General features: G+C 37.0%; 1 protein-coding gene across 4 annotated transcripts in view; it reads right to left on the minus strand.

The window, feature by feature from the left end:
• Positions 1-13,711: 13,711 nt before the first annotated feature.
• Positions 13,712-17,560, minus strand: part of LOC146002531 (uncharacterized) — a 114,202-nt gene continuing 110,353 nt past the window's right edge. For all 4 annotated transcript variants that reach the window (XM_083140448.1, XM_083140446.1, XM_083140445.1 and 1 more), the window contains one exon: positions 13,712-16,465. In XM_083140448.1, the coding sequence (XP_082996574.1) occupies positions 16,392-16,465 (74 nt within the window). In that variant the 3' untranslated portion in view covers positions 13,712-16,391. The remainder of the gene's footprint in view (positions 16,466-17,560) is intronic.

Consider the following 17,560-nt stretch of genomic DNA (forward strand, 5'->3'; position numbering starts at 1 on the left):
AGGTTTGTGTTGTGAAATATACATAATTTATTAAGGCGAAATGTAAACAATAGTACAAATTATTTATGAAAATAAAAATAATACATAGCACTTTCTCAGTCACATGGAATCATTGTTTTCAAGGCACCAAACTTTCTAGAGGTTACTTAGTTTTTCCACCTTTCATGGAATTTAGTCTGCACATAACACTGTTTAACCACCTTCACAATAATACCTGTAAGAATGTTCCTCTTCTGCTACAGGTAAAGAGACAAACAATAAGCAATTACCAACACATCTTTCATCCATGGAGGCTAACAAAGGACTCGTGAGTTATTGCAAGTTAATAATAGCTTCTACTTTCATTTAAAAAATATTATATTTCCAATATGTGTTGTGACTGAAATATTCGAAAAGAAGCACTGTTACACGTCACTTATTTTACACACTAGAATTTACAGCATACTCCTGAAAGTTGTCTTAGCATGAAGAAGTTGTTTTTAAAACTGATTTTGACTCATTTTTCCATGGTTGGGCAAATGTTGGCAACCACTGTTGGCCCAACATAAGATCAACGTCAATTTGCCAACCAACATAAAGCCAAACTTTCACACATAAAAACTGACGTTGGCCCAATGGTTGCGGTTACTTGGGACATATTTAAAAAAAAACAATATTAATATACAAACATACACATGCAGCAGTAACTATCAAGTAACTAAAATGGATGATACTCGTGCTAGGTGTAGTGAAAAAATTGATAAATCTACAGATGCCTCAGTGTGTGAAATTCATGCAAGTACAGAAATTATAAATGCTATGTTGTACACAGGCGAACTAAAGTGTAGCCACTCCTTTAACAGAAGTGAGTTGGAAACACTTAAATACTCCTGTACTTTGATAAGGCAGTGAAGGGGAGGAAAGTTGTTGCAGATAAGGCTATCACTACCCTGAAATATGGAGCCCTAGGTTTATGTTATGCACATAAACATTTTTCGGACAGTTTCCCGTTGGAGTCATGTCAGACATTGACTGGCTAGTTTATGGAAGAATTTTATATGTTCCTACTTTTGTTTGTGTTTGTGTGTGTGCACACACATGCTGATACCTTTGTTTTTAAATTGGATGTATTTCTATTGTTCCCATCAATTAATTGTTGTCCTGGCAATGAATAAATGGAAGAAGGATCAAAAATATCAAAAAACACAACTAGCTTTCCTACTCTTGTTGAAGAAATGAGAAAATAAAAATGTTTTACATTCCGCATATGTGACACTGCCCTGCAAGTATCTGTTAACCTAAGCCACAGTTTTTGGAAGGATAAAACTAATTGAAGCGGTGTTTGTGGTGCTATATCATGAGTGGTTCCTGAGAAATAATGAACAAGTAAGGTCACAGAATGTTTTAGCTCACCTGTCATTGTGTCCCTCGACTGCATTTCGCACACTAACAAGGCTCTGGCATCTGGACACTCAACTGGTATAATGGTCTGTGGGGCTTTTGTTGAGTCCTGTCCATGTATGTTTGTGATTCACCATTTTCATCTTACCGTCTTTAATCCTCATCTCTGTGATTATCTGAAAGTGGCAGACAAGTGTAATAAAAGAAAATAAGTGAATCAGTCATTTTGTCACAGTGTTTGTAATGTTTTCTTCCATAATGAAAAACATTGTCCCACAGATGTACTGCATCTCTAATCTATGCAGTGGCGTATGCTGGTTTTAATGAGTGGGTAATCTCCGACCCTTGATTCATCCTCCACCCACTCCTCATGAAGTATCCCTGCAAATTTAATTCAGCATCCTTACCGGATTTATGAATATTGTGTGGGAAATTTTACCTTCTTATTAGGACCACTATTGATTAATTGTTCTGATAGCAGTTAATCTACGTTTAGAATTTCAAATAATAAAACAAGAAAGTATAATAAACCTATAGAAAACAACCTATACAATAGAATATGAAAGGAATGAGCTAGTGAAATAATCCATGCTGTTGGATTACCTAATTGAGTTAGGTTATTTTACGTCACTTTTCTGCCACTGTGTAAACCAATCTGACATCTGTAATTCGAGGTTTACCTCTGTTGAGGGCAGTAAATAAATAAATAAATAATCGCGATCAGTGATGAAATTGATGAAGGGACATTTACAAAGAACACCCATGTCCAGGCTGGTATTCAAACCCTGGACCTCTGGCATCGTAGGGAGCTGTGCTAAGCACTCCGCCACGGAGGACGGTGTAATTTCTTGGAACTTTTAGTTTAAATTTTAATTTATTTAATTATCATCATCTTCAATATTGAATCTTTTTCCCCTTGACATATTCTGTTGAAATAGCAGAGACGAGAAAGACAGAAGCAAATGTAAAATAAGAATTAACATGGAATTGGTTTACAAATGTTATTCAGATTTCCGTTTCTCACGCACTTTCAGATGTATTTTCCCTGCCTGCCTTTTCAGTACGTAATTTGTGAACCCAGAATTCCAGTTCCTGAGAAATTTCCGTTGTAAACAACACAGCTCCTACGATACAAAGGCCATCAGGGAAGAATGGCAGAAGAGGGCACCAGCCGAAGGAACGTTAACGAATCTGGGGTGGACTCTCTGAAGGAGGAGGTTACCCCGGCCACGGAATAACCGTGCCCCTAGAAGCAGGGTTTCCTTCCACTCTCCCCTCCCTCCTGTCAAGGGATTTAAAGGGAGCCGGTGGAATCTCACCCTGTCGAGATTCCACCAGCTGGAAGCAAAGAAATGTACGAATCAAAGATGGATTCGGAATAATATTGCGAAGAAATAAAAAAAAAAAGGACCTTTTTTTTTAAAATTATAGCTGGGTCATCTCCGATTACATAGATGACCCAGAATATATGCCACTGAATCTATCTGAATTATTTTCCATCATCATCGTAAGCTTAATATGTAGACAGCAGATATTATTTTGCTCACAACTTTGGTGAAGGAAATTCACAGAACATGAACAACAGCTAATACATTTGTTCATCTTATTTATAAGAAGAAGTCTAAGTAGCGGCAAGTATTTAGAATATTGTCTTCTCTAGACTCTAGAAAGTTCTTTCACAGGAGAATTTCTTTACCTGTACCTTCGCTGCCCCTGTTGTGACCTCCTGTTAGACAGAAATCTGCAACTTTGATGCCATAATGCAAATTCCCTCTACATCTGCATCAAAGGTAAACAGCTTTCAAATTTTTGGAATGAAGGGGAGTTTCATTTCTCGTGCTAGGGATGGAATGTAGCCTACTGTAGACACTATGATTGAATATTGTGCATTTTTTCTTGTGTGATATAAATATCTGTATCACCAAAAGTAATATGGAGTGTGCAGTAAGGGATGATTTCAATAGCAGTCAACACTTCAAAAATCCATGTTTTAAAAGATATAGAAAAATGTAGTACTTGTATATTTCTTAATGTTATATAACTTAATGACCCCTCCCCCCACACACACATAATTTACCTTCAATTAATATTGTTAAACTTTTGAAAATTGGACTTTGTTTACAAAGCCCCCCCCTGAAAACTCGTGAGACCCCCCTGGAGATCAATTCTAGCTACGGGCCTGGTCCCTGCCCTCCTTTCGTTGAGACCCCAAGTTTGAGGAGCTGAGGTGTTGCCAAATGAACTTTGCCTATTAACGGAAAGTATTAGTGGAATCTAATGTAGTGAACAATAGGTAATACGAGGGTTGCTATTTATGTATCCGGAATAACAAACAAAAAAATATATATATCATTGAAAATGGTTTTATTGTTTTTCAAAATATTCTCCGTGATGATCGATGCACTTTTGCACAAGTTTGAAGCAATTCTCATAGCACTTTGTTCATTCCGACCGAATTATCTCGAAAACATGCATTTTGAACGCATCAATCGCTTCTTCGTTGACCACGTAGCTTATTCTTAAAGTACGGGAACAAAGAGAAATCGTTGGGTGCTAAATCAGGGCTATACGGCATATGACCCATCAATTCAATGTTTTCACCAGTCTAATACCGAGTTATTTGGACTGATGTGTGACCACTTGCATTGTCATGGTGAAGAATGATCCTGCGTTGATGGTTGTTTTTGCTGATTTCACCAAAGACTTCTGGTAAACAAATGGTTGTGTACCATTCAGAATTGACGGTTCTACGATTCTCTAGTGGCACTGTAGCCACATGTCCATCCCCCCCCCCCCCACCACAAAAAAAAAAAAAAAATCAGGCAACCATTTGCTTCGAAATGCTTCTTGCATGAACAACTTTTGTTGTGTTTGGCTCATCTTGGAACACCCACACCGTCGACTGCTGTTTGCTTTCGGGCTCATATGCATAGATCCAAGATTCGTCCCTTGTGTAGATGTTATATACAGCTTTTGAAGCCCGATTGAATTTTGTGAGTATTTGTTTGCACCAATCGACACAAGCCTTTTTTTGAGCGATTGTCAAATTATGCAGGATCAAACGCGAACATATCTTCTTCACGGCTAAATGTTCATGCAATATCTTATGTGTGCTAGTCATACTAATGCCCAGGGATGCCTCAATCTCACGATATGTCACATGATGATCTTGCATTATCAGTTCTCGCATAGCATCAATGTTTTCTGGCACAACAACCGATTTTGGACAGCCTTCTTTAGATTCGTCCGTGAGCGAATGACTCCCACGATTGAATTCACTAAACCAGTTATATACAGTGCTTTTAGATGGTGCTTCATTGCCAATTGTCGAACTGAGTTGATCGATGCACTGTTGTTCAGATAATCCATGTCGAAAGTCATAGAAAATCATTGCTCGAAAATGTTCAAGTTAATTCCATTGTTGGCCTCCGATGAAATTTTTCAAGTCCCTCTAACAAACAAAAATAGCATCCATAAGCAAAACGTTCTGGGTACATATATCATACAAATGTCCAACTTTACGATGGATGTATTAGATGTTACCTAGCAATATTAGTGTTGCCAGTTCCGGATACATAAATAGCAACCTATGTAGTGTGCTGCCATTTGTGAACATTGGTGTAGTGAAGAGAATATCATAAAGACTTGTGTTAAATGTGTAATACAATTTTATACGCAGCAAGCTTCGGTTTTCATGGGAGTTCCAGTGCCACGGACCGAAGTAGTTATAACATAAGTGCAAACTTTGGAACCAAGTTTAAGTGGTACACCCAAATAAGTAAGTAGCTAGTGTTACTTTTGTAGTAAGGTGGTTTAACCCATGAACGTTGCAATATTGTTCTTAGAAGAGCTTATATTTTTCCAGGTTACAATTACCAGCAGGAAATTAAGAAACTTTTTATTTTAATGCACTACATAATCACTTGAATCAAACTTCACACTCTACAACATTTTGCCTGTTTGCAGCACAACGAAGTTAATGAACATTAAAATATTTCTTGCATAAAAATTTAATATTAGGACTGAACCAATACCACTTTGAACCAACCTCCGTATCGATTCCTACTGATACTGATACTTGAACATTTTAACACTGTAAAGTTGTCCAGAGTATTTGCAGTAATTGGGAATGGAGCAATATTAATTTTTTTCTCATACCAATTAAACTTACCTGTAGTGGTGGTAACCAACATTCTTGCAACCCGATATAGAATTGCAAATATTTCTTGAAGACCCTGATTCCTTAATTAATGAATATAACTACGTGATTATAATGAGTTTTGCCTTTGACAATGAGCTTCAGTGGTGCAGCGGTTCTTTAACTATGGTCCGCGGGACCCTCCCAGTGTTCCACAAAGGTTTGGAAAAAAACTAAGACAAGAACATTTACTCTTTAATGCTAAGAATGAATTATAAGTGTGTCTATTTACTTAGGTAAAAGAAATTGAAGTACATAAGCCGAAAACGTAGACATGACTAAGCATCGCCAGTTCCCACAGCAACAGCATGCATGTTTTGGCTGAGAACTGCCTAGGCTAGTGCTTGTGAGGGGGATGCTTGTTTGGCTCGGATTGCTTAGCACGTGGCTTTGCTCCACAGCACGAACAAACACTAAGAATTTTTCTCGTCCCTTGGAGTATGTTCTCGAAAAAAGCTGCATATAAAAGGGTTGCGGCATTTACATCTGAGTCAGTCGACTACGAGGGTTACTATTTGTAATTTGAGCCTAACAATGAAAAAACAGGAATTTGGCATTGAAAACTGCTTTATTGTTTTTTGAAGTATTCTCCTTTATGGTCAATACACTTTTGCATTTGTTCGAACCATTTGTCAAAGCAGTTTTTCCAATCTTCTTGAGACACCTCCATAATATGGTTTTTGAACGCATCAACGGCATCTTCCGCCGACGAAAATCGTTGTCCATGCAATTTATTCTTGACATTCGGGAACAAGAACAAATCATTGGGTGCCAAATCAGGACTGTACGGCGGATGACCCATCAATTCGATTTTTTGACTGTTCATAAAGTCGGTTGTTAGACGAGATGTGTGACAGCTGGCATTGTCTTGATGAAGAATGATCCGATGGAGTTTGTTTGTTTTCCGTATTTGACCGAAGACCTCTGGCAAACAAATTGTTGTGTACCATTCAGAGTTGACTGTTCTACGTTCCTCTAAAGGCACAGTTGTCACATGACCAGTTTTCCCGAAAAAACAGGCGACCATTTGTTTCGATGTGCTTCGAGCGCAAACAGCTTTTGTTGGATTGGGTTCATCTTGAAACACCCATACAGTCGACTGCTGTTTACGTTACGGCTCATATGCATATATCCATGATTCGTCACCTGTTACAATCTTATATACGTCTTTTGAAGCACCACGATTGTATTTATTGAGCATTTGTTTGCACCAATTGACACGAGCGTCTTTTTCAGTTTTTGTCAAATTGTGTGGGATCCAACAAGAACATACCTTTCTCACAGCTAAATGATCATGTAATATTTTATATATGCTGGTGGAACTAATGCCTATGGTTCCCTCAATCTCACAGTATGTCACATGACGATCTTGCAGTATTAGGTTTTGCACAGTATCAATGTTTTCTTGAACAACAACTGATTTTGAACGACCTTCGCGAATCTCGTCGGTGAGCGAATGGCGGCCACGATTAAATTTGTTATACCAGCGTTTCACAGTGGCAAAGGATGGGGTTTCATCGCCAAATGTGGAAGTAAGTTGATCGATGCACTCTTGTCTTGATAATCCACGTCAAAAATCGTGAAAAATCATCGCACAAAAATGTTCACAAGTTAATTCCATTTTATTGTTGTCGCGCAATCTCCAAGGCAACATAAACAACACAAATGAAGCTATTGACAAAACATTTGAAGTACGTTATGGTCAATAATGCCAGACGATTCTGTGCAAACGTCAAATTGCACCTAACTTCAATCAGTGTTGCCAAGGCTCAAAATATAAATAGTGACCCTCGTATTGTTAGCGAAGACTTCTCAGTAATCGCAAGTTGTTTCTGTTTGGGCCTTTACATATTGCAGGGATAACGGTAAAGTTACTTCTCGATATTTCCACGGTGAATTTTATGCTTGCGACTTCTGACCTAAAGATGGACTGCTTGCTGAATTTGAAACAGAAAAATGCAGATTCCGATGATGAGGGTGAGTTGAGTTCGAAGCAATGTAAACCTACCAGTCTTCTTAGAAAGTGCCACCGTCATAGCATGGGTTTAACATGTTCAGGCCCAGAAGACAAACAACTTCCACAGTGTGTGTTATGTTATGACGTATTGACCAATGAAGCTATGAAACCATCGAAACAGCGAAGGCATCTTCAAGATACTAAACACAAAGAACACATAACAAAGAGCACTGAATTTTTCTAGAAGTAAGGAGCAGGAGCTTCGCAAAAGCAAGAAAATTGTGAAAAGGTCTACAAGTGGGTGCAACAACGAGAATGCCGTGAGGGCGTAAATTGAAGTTTCTCATATGATAGCAAAAACTGGAAAAATCTCACACAATTGCTGAAGAACTTGTATTACCAGCTGCAAAAATAATTGTTTCTGCATGGATAAGGGAAAAAGCTGTCAAAGATCTCGCTTTGATACCATTGTCAAATGATCCCGTTAAGAAGCAAATCGTCAGTTGGTCCAAAAATATTAAGGAGCAGTTATTAGAAAGATTTTGCCTGTCCCCCTATTTTGCTTTGCAACTGGATGAAAGCACACATTATAAAAAAAGCAATGCTGATATGCTACGTTAGGTATGAACATCTCAAAAGTGTTTACAAGGACTTACTCTTCATCTCCTATTTGATGCACACTACAGCTGAAGAAGTATTTGCCAGCTTAAACATGTTTATAATATCTCATAATATGAACTGGATGAAATGCGTTGGACTTAGCACAGATGGAGTATGAGCAATGTCTGGAAGGCTTACTGAACTTGCAGTACGAATAAATCACCCCGTCGGCAACATGGTTCCATTGCTTCTTACACAGGGATGCACTAGTGGCCAAGAAGATACCAGAAGAGCTTCAACAGATCTTAAGTGAATCAGTGAAAATTGTCAATTTCATAAAAAGCAAGTCACTGAATTCAAGACTTTTTGAGCAGCTCTGCAAAGAAATTGACAGTGAATATCATCAACTTTTGTTTCACTGTGAAGTTCGCTGGCTGTCACGAGGTAAAGTTTTGTCTCAATTCTGGGAATCGAGAGACAAAATAAGAATATTTCTCTTGGATAAGCAATTTCATCTCCGAGATCGTTTGAATGATTTTTGCTAGTTAGTCAAGTTAGCATACTTATCAGATATCTTCATCCATTTAAATAATCTGAAGTCTACAAGAAGAAAAAAGTAAGTCTTTTTAATTGAAGACAAGATCGAAGCAATGATCAAGAAGTTGGAGTTGTGTCGTCAGCATATACTGAATGGAAAATATGAGGAGACCTTTCCAAACTTCTCAAATTTTCTTCGATCCACGGATGAAGAGTTGTCAGAGAACGACAAGTCACTCTTCGCACAACATTTGAAACACTTACAGCAGTAGTTCAGAGAATATTTTCCTGTGCCTGATGCAAGCAAGAATTGGATCAGGGATCCATTTTCAGTTAGCGTGCATGAAGTAGAAGGGCTTACAGAAGCAGAAAAAGACCAATTCATGGAGGTAACAACAGACGGTGCTCTGAAAATGAAGTTCAAAGAAAAGACACTTGCAAACTTTTGGGCTTACTTACAGGATGATTTTTGTGGACCATCAAATAACGCCATGAAAGTATTAATGCCTTTCGTAACAACCTACTTATGTGAAAAATCATTATCTGCTCTCATCTATTTTAAAAACAAGTACAGAAACCGTTTGGAAAATGTAGAATCAGAACTTACGATTCAGGTTTCTACCACTAAGCCCGATATATCACGACTTGTAAGTGAACTGCAGCATCATCCCTCTCCGCAGTCTAGGCAAGTTCAAGAACCTCTGGTCTAGTGGACAGGACATCTGACTGTCACATGAGACACAGAGATTTGGTTTTTGAGGTGAGAAATTAAAGGTAGTAATTGTTCTGATTTTGTCACTTCATATAGGAAGTCGAAGTTTCACCCCCACCTTTAATAAACATGTACTTGGGGGGACAAAGATGCATCAAGTATCCGAAAGGTTCTCAACACACAACACTTTCGGCCATAGAGCAGACTGATTATTTACTTCACTGCTGTAGAATCTTTTGCTCATTAAGTAAATGCTAGCATATACACGGAATAGTTTCATTAGAGAACAATTCTTAGTAAGAGAAAATAAATACAATTGCACCAATATATACACACCACTGAACTGAACAAAAAAAATGAGTGCCATTATAAAATTATACAAGGGCAGAAGATGCTTCTTTTTGTCTTTAGTTGATTCCAAGTATGCATGTGTTTTTTCCTATGTGTATTTTTTACTTCATAATTCAGATTTTGTTTCTCTTATGAATGAGGTAAGTATGACATAATATAATTTGGATCTTAGAGATCTGAGAGGAGAAACTGACAATTTCAATAATACTTTTAAAGATGTTTCTCTCTTTACAATCAAAAAATATACAACCTTTGTCTGGAAAGTTTCCACACACAGGCTGTAATTGAAAGTAGAATTAAGAATATAAGACATATTAAACAGTCAATGGCAAAGATAATGGTAGGCAAATTGTCCATAGTTATTTTCATTACTTTTTATTCTACATCCTGTGATGTTTTATGGAATGAAATTGTGTTTGTGCGAAACAGGCATTGCCCTCTTGAAGTCTTTATTTTAGTTCATTATCATCATATTGTGAAATACAAACAGAATGAAAATAGTGATTGACAATTTGCCTACTGTTTCTTTTGCCGTTGGGTGTACCCGAGGCAAAACACTGACACACCACTAACGTAGAAGTTATTTCAAAAACTACATCTAGAGAAATTCCTGTGCTCTTCCACGCTCGCAAATTTGAAAAAGTTGGGTTTCTCCCTTCTATTTTAACCAATTACATACCACAGATACCATTAATATTGATTTTGATCCATTTGGCCTTGGAGTGAAGACCTGTCCGTTTTCTTTGAAGTCATTTGCAGAGGATACTGATCTAAAGATTTAGTTACTCATTTCGATGTAAGGTCGCGTGATAGAAAAATCATTATGTCTATAATTACACCATCATTTAGCACACCACTTGATTCTTTGAGTTTCTGTCATCCAAAGTCCGTACTATATAACTTTTCTCGTCCTTCCAATTTACCTTAACAAACATAAGCTTCATGAAAGTCTTTTCTTTGACTTTGATGGAAATTGCACTAATTCATTTATTTTCATTTTTAATTCTTTGCAAGGTAGAAATTATTCCACAAAATGGAAAAGAAAAATGAAATAATACAGTGTTCATAAACATATGTACAAACATTAAAAAACTATAACAGCATTTTAAATTTTGCCCTCAATTTCTACAAAATCCATACTTCTATCTCTCCAAATACAATTTGCATGTCATTATATCACTCTGGGTGTCAAAAACATATACAATGACATATTATATTGCCTGGGACACCTTGATTATAAGGTGACGATGCTACCACTGCGCCATCGAGGAGGCTTCAAGTACACTTGTCAATATGTCCAGAATGAAAGGTAATTTCCACATCCACGTGAGGAAGTAAATGCAACTATTAAGAACACCCTGTGCATTTTTACTTTCACTGTGGTAGTGGTTTATACGGAGTGCGGCCTAAACAAGTTGAGAGCAATTTTCTGTATGCACCTTAAATGTGTTAATGTGCCTGATTATATTTATTTTTGTATTTTAACATACAGCACAGTGCTGCTTATGAAAAAATCACAGCCATAAATGTATCAATTCCCCCTCAGCCCCTTCATTCACATGCCTATGCCTACCCTTGCAGTGACAGCATGCTTCACCACTGATCACGATTGGAATCAACCAGAGGCACATGCTGAATCCAACACCAGGGCTACTTTCCCATACAGTACTGTCGGAAATTGAAAATTCCGGGTCACTTTCAGAAAATGTTTCTTCAGATAAGTTTTGTTGTACACACTAAACACTACATATAAATTGATTTTAAGTCTATTCTTGTAAGGAAGGTGAGGGAATGGTGTGTTCCAAGAGTTCATGGATTATATTTATTTGTACTTATACCCCCTCCCTTCCCCCCACACACAGCGCAACACACAACATACTTCACACAAGAACTCTCTGTTACTGAAGAAAAAAATAAAAAAAAAAAATCCTCACGATCCTGTGGTGCAACACTCCACCAAAATAATGTTTACTTTCTTCTGGTTGTGGAGGACAGGCTCATAGCACCATAAAGCAAGGGATTCCGGCCAGTGATAATTCTGCTTTTGGACTTGCCTGGCAACAAAGGAGGACACCCCAAGAGGCAGCAGTCAAATCTGGAACAGCAAGTGCACTGTCATCTATATAATTTAGTTAAAAAGGAATTTCTTTCCTTATACAAACTTTTATGTGGATTTTTTTGTCAACATGGAAAATATGCTCTGCCATCCATTAAACATACGAGGGTTGTTCAGTAAGTTTTGCCATCAAGCCTCTAACTTTTTTATTGACTGAAGGAAGTTCATGATTTTACATTTGAATATAAATTTGGAATACCTGCCTCCTCTCAGAGGATGTTTTCTATTTGAGATAAAGCCACTGACGGAGCAGTAGCCTGAAAGGCGTCGGGCTACATGGACAAACAGTTCAAGCAGCATGCTATGATTGAATTTCCGAAAGATGATGTTCCACCTATCGAAATCCACCGTCCGATGCATGCTGTACATGGGGGAAGCATGCGTTGCCATTAGCATGGTCAGAAGATGGCTGCAGACTGTACACACAGACAACACAGCCACGGCCACATTAAGACGAGCACTGCAGTGGATGCCCTGTCTGCATCCACTCTAGAGATGGTGGCACATGTTGAACTGATTCGTGGTAATCGCCGCATTAAGCAGAGGGAGATCTTAGACATTCTGGGCATATGTTTGAAACAGTGAATCACATCATCAATGAACTTGGGTTCAAAAAAGGATGTTCTAGATGGGTTCCTTGCGAGACCGTGTGCAAATGTGTCAGCAAAATTTGGAGCATTACGAGGCAGAGGGAGATTATTTTCTAACTTGTATTCTCACTGGTGATGAGACATGGGCTCATTACTATGATCCAGCGACTCGATGACAGGCATCCACACTCACCTCATCCAAATTCATTTAAGAGAGAGCCATAAGTTGGAAAGGTCTCTCATTGGTGGTGACGACATGCAGAAACTTGCGCAATGATGGTGGAAGGGTATCGAAACTGGTGGGAACTACATCAAAAACTGATGTTACCCTTTAAAAGAGGATATTCTAAACTTTCATTTGACATAAAATCCTACACTTCCCTCACTCAATAAAAAAGTTAAGAGGCCAGGTGGCAAAACTTACTGAACAACCTATGTATTTATATTTTTACACACATTTCATTGAGAAAGTTTGTGCATTCCAATTGTTGGCAACACTGTGGGTAGAAGGAAGACTGCTGTGTGCTAAAAGCCATCAAATACGTCATGCATTGGAATCCATGCCTGCTCAATCATGTTAGGGTAGATTCTTTATGCAGAAGTCTCGATAGTTTAAAGATGTTCATAAACTATCATTTTCCCCCATGGTTGTCATGTGAGTGAAGCGAAAAATGCTTTGCTGGTAGATTATTTCCTGTATTTTACTTTTGGCTTTGGAGACTCATTCTTGGGGGTTTCCCACAATTCTGGCCAAACATATTCCCAGGCTTTTCCAGGTAATTTAAAAATATATTTCTACACCATTTTGTGGTACTCTATGTTTTTAACATTAAACTGAATTTGCATTTAAGTCTAGTCAACATTGTTCAAAATAAATGAACAAAAACAATTTTATATAGAATATTTTCCAGCGACAAAATTGTTAAAAGAGTGAAGTGGAATTTACTTTAATTTCCAAATCTTGGGAAATAAAAAAAATCTTTTTACTGATTTCCCAGACTTCTCCTTTATTATTCTAGTTAGACCACAATTCAATTCAGCAACACACAAGTGAACTGTTTTAAATGAAGCAGAAGATTCATCAAGAACAGTATCTAGTTTAACTTCAAGGTGGGTAACTCACTCCCCCCCCCCCCCTTTACATTCTGAACAACCAAAGCTTGTCTGAAGGTTCCTTCATACTGCTGCAATTTACCTTACCAAACAAGCTTTGCACATGTAAAAGGAAATTTGGGGTTGGGATGGAATATTTTTGGAATGACAGAAAGTATGACTGTGCACCTTTTCTTTTATTTTCGTCTACGAACATTGTATGTACTGCAACATTTCACATGGACACCAAAGACAAATTATAATAGCAAAGCTACAAAGGAACTTTTCCCAAAAAAGAACTACAGTTTCAATATATAACAAAAAAAATTACAAATATTATCATTTCCAAAGTCCTTCCAAAAAATGCATATCCAATAAAATTTGTTTAAGTCCAAAACTGTGAAATTATGTCTTGGCAAGAAAACCATTACAAGCATACATTTACAGGCTAAGATGAAACATTACATACTACAATATAGAGAAAAGGTAGTCAAAGCAAGCAACAACTTGTTTTTTCTTTGATGTCCACGTTCAGCCACACACATTTTATAGAAAAAAACTTTCATAATTGATGCACTGTAATTTTTAATCCTTCTTTTGAATGCATGCAGTGCGGACCACTTTCTGCGTTGAGTTAAACAAGGTCCAAAAAAATTATATATATATATTTACCACTGGGCAAGAGAAAGCGAAACCATAATTGGGAAAAAGGTCACAGGGGCTTTCTCAGATTTGCACAGAAAGATACGTGTTTACAAAATGTAAATTAACCTTCCCCTTGCCCATAGGAGTCAGTCTATCCTGGCAACAGTACTGAACATTGACATACACCAAAATTAACTGTAAGAAGCATTGGCATAACAGAAACATAACATTCTGCACCATGATTTTTTTATGAACAACATATTCCAAAGCTCAACCATTGAAAAACAGATTTTCTTTTAAAGCATTACCGTAGGTATGGTCATAAACAGCTTATGATCCTCAGTAGTTAACCAGAATGCACATAGCAAGCCTGATACCACACATTATACTCAGACTAATTATTTCTGTAAATGCTCGCTTCATTGGCTTCACAAGAAAAAAAATATGAATATATTTGAGCAGGATTGTTATCCTTAATTTTGGGCACACTGAACTTAATTTAAACACATTCAAGAGTTAATTATACATGACTAGAAAAAAATGTGAAGTAGTCTGATTCTATTAAATTATAATCATCCAAATAAAATATATATTATATATATATATCCAGGACTACACAGGAATAATTCAATAACAATTATTATGCTTGAAGGTGAAAAAGGGAAGAAAACATCAGCTACTTTTGTTCAAAAGTAACCAGTTATTCAAAAATGGAAGCAGCTTATTACTTACCCCGTATGGGGCAAAGGTCTCTTTAGGAATTCACTTTATTCTATGCAATTATTTACTTCTGCAATCTTGAAGAGCACTATTCCACGGAATGGAACATATGGCACAAGAACACATATGTAATGGAACTGTGCACGATTTACAGCCATCTTATATTATGACCTAAAAGTGGAACCTGCCAACTTACCATCAACTCAAGAACTGAGAAGTACCAGACACACATCTTATGTTTATATATTATGCAAGACATATACTTTCACAATTTATAATATAACCTTGATGCCTGCATCTCCAAATTTTATTATAATTTCACAATTTTCCAGCTTTCACATACACAGGGACATGTTTATTTTATATATATATATATGTATGTATATGTGTATATCTATATATAAATTATGACTTTTTGATATTCTAATGAGCATTAGCAGAAAAATTACAAATATAGCCTGATTAGTATATATACATACAAAACAAGGATTGTGAAGGAGGCAGGGGAGGGGGGGGGGGAGGCAGGCCCTCCAGGAGCTTGCAACATAAATTAATTTTCTAGACTCACACCTTTTGAATAACCTTCAACAGCTAAGTGCACCAGTCATTACTCTATTCCTTGAGCCACATTTTCAACTCCTACACCACAGAATTCACAAACAACATTATCTGATGAACTGTCAACATGGCTACAATTTCAGCAATCCATATTAGGAATACCGAAGCTACAGAAAGCTTCCATGACATTAAATGTGGCAATCACATGGTTTATTATTATTATTGTTATTGCAAAAAACCATAACCTTTCTTTCAAACTGAATGAAATAACCCATTCGTCCACCAAATAAAAGCTTTAAACTTGTATTTTTTTCAATTTCTTTCTGGGGAGAAAAAAATGAACGACTACTTGAATTTGCAGTGTATGTGATGTACCACACAGAATGCACGATATGCAACAATTTTCAGGGGAACATTTTATTATTATTTTATTTTGCACAGCTCACGTATTTCCAATAGTTGACATCAATAGCGATACGTTAGCCTGTTTTCCTAAGCACACTATTTAGAATTCATAGCACGATCCCGTTGCTACATTCTTGGATACCCTTTTTTTTTCTTTTTTTTCCATCTGTATTAGAAGTTCAGGAGCACCATACTGCTTTAAATTAAAATTCTCAACAATATTTTCAACAACTTTTCTACCACTTGGTTCTCTTAGTTCTTACTTACGAAGAACAGAGATTCTCGCAAATGATCGACAACAATCCGCTTACCGTCAGTCATACAAGTTACAACCATGCGTGTACTAAAACAGCACTATCCCCTCCCCCAACAAACACACACACATACACACGCGTTCTTATGTTCACTCTAGCATTCAATCCACTTCCCTTCCAAACGGCCAACCTCCACGCATCACCTTCCAGCAACAATAATGACTTAAACCATTCAACAACAAACTCAGAGGAACTTGCAACAAATTCAGTCTCTCTTCACTGTCCGCCGTAGTACTGGACTCGACCTGGCCTTTGGTTCACGTCCATTTCTTTCATGGTTTCATCCCAAGCTGTAACGAGAAAAATATATCAGTGAGCATTCCAACACCACTACATACATTAGATGGACAAGTGAAAATTTTGGCTCAAAATTATGTCATTGGCAGGGAACGGATTTATATGTAAATACACATTTATGTATGAAGCTGAAATCAATTATATTTGCACATCATGACACGTAGACTCTAAAAATTCAGTTTTAATTTTCCATATTTCTACATATATTATGTTTTGGCTCATATTTCACATATTTAAGTTATTTTTACATATTGTTTCCATATTTCAGAACATTTCTCAACATATACTCCATATTCGCACAATAACTTCATGTCCCGATGTGACCGAAAGACTTGAGCAAATTTCTTGTGAATAACCGACAAAGTTCAAAGTGACAAACACACGAAAGTTTAAGACCTTTTTCTATACCCTCCAATTGGGTTAATTACAAGTTCTCTGTTTTCTGTCATCCGAACAATATCCCTCCCCCCCACCTCTCAACTGTTTACTCTTGCTATTGTAACACACTTGAAATTCCTGTTAATTTACAATTGTTGTCAGCAATAGAGAATGAGGGCTCAAGCATCGGCTCCTGCTTGTTACAAACGCTATTTTGGCAATGTTGGAAGAGTCCCCAACCTCGCTACTAGTACAGGATTCACTTCTGGTTTCTCTTCAAGACAGTCACGGTAATAGTTACAATGCCAAGACTGTATTTTATGTAGGTCGTGTAGTGTCTCATATTATTAAAAAGGTACATTTTTACTACATATAAATCCGTTCTGATCACTGGTATTCTGTCCTGGGACGTAGCTAGGTTATTATTATTATTATTATTATTATTTTTAAGTGTTGGAAAATTAATAGGGGCACAAAATACTGAAATAACAACTTGCAAGTACCAGGCACTCTCCAGAAATTGTGAATACAAAATTCATAAATCCACACTTTGGCCAGAATATTATTGAAAAACTCGCATAGCAGAGAATTTATGATTTTTGCAATGCTCTGTAAGGAATGCAAGTCAAATCTGCTAAAATTTGCAAGGAACACTAAAAAACAATGCTATAGTTGCATCATTTTGCAAAATAATATGCAAGAAAATGTGA

The sequence above is a fragment of the Lepisma saccharinum genome, chromosome 18, assembly GCF_977018435.1.
Source record: "Lepisma saccharinum chromosome 18, izLepSacc3.1, whole genome shotgun sequence".
NCBI classification, from domain to species: domain Eukaryota; kingdom Metazoa; phylum Arthropoda; class Insecta; order Zygentoma; family Lepismatidae; genus Lepisma; species Lepisma saccharinum.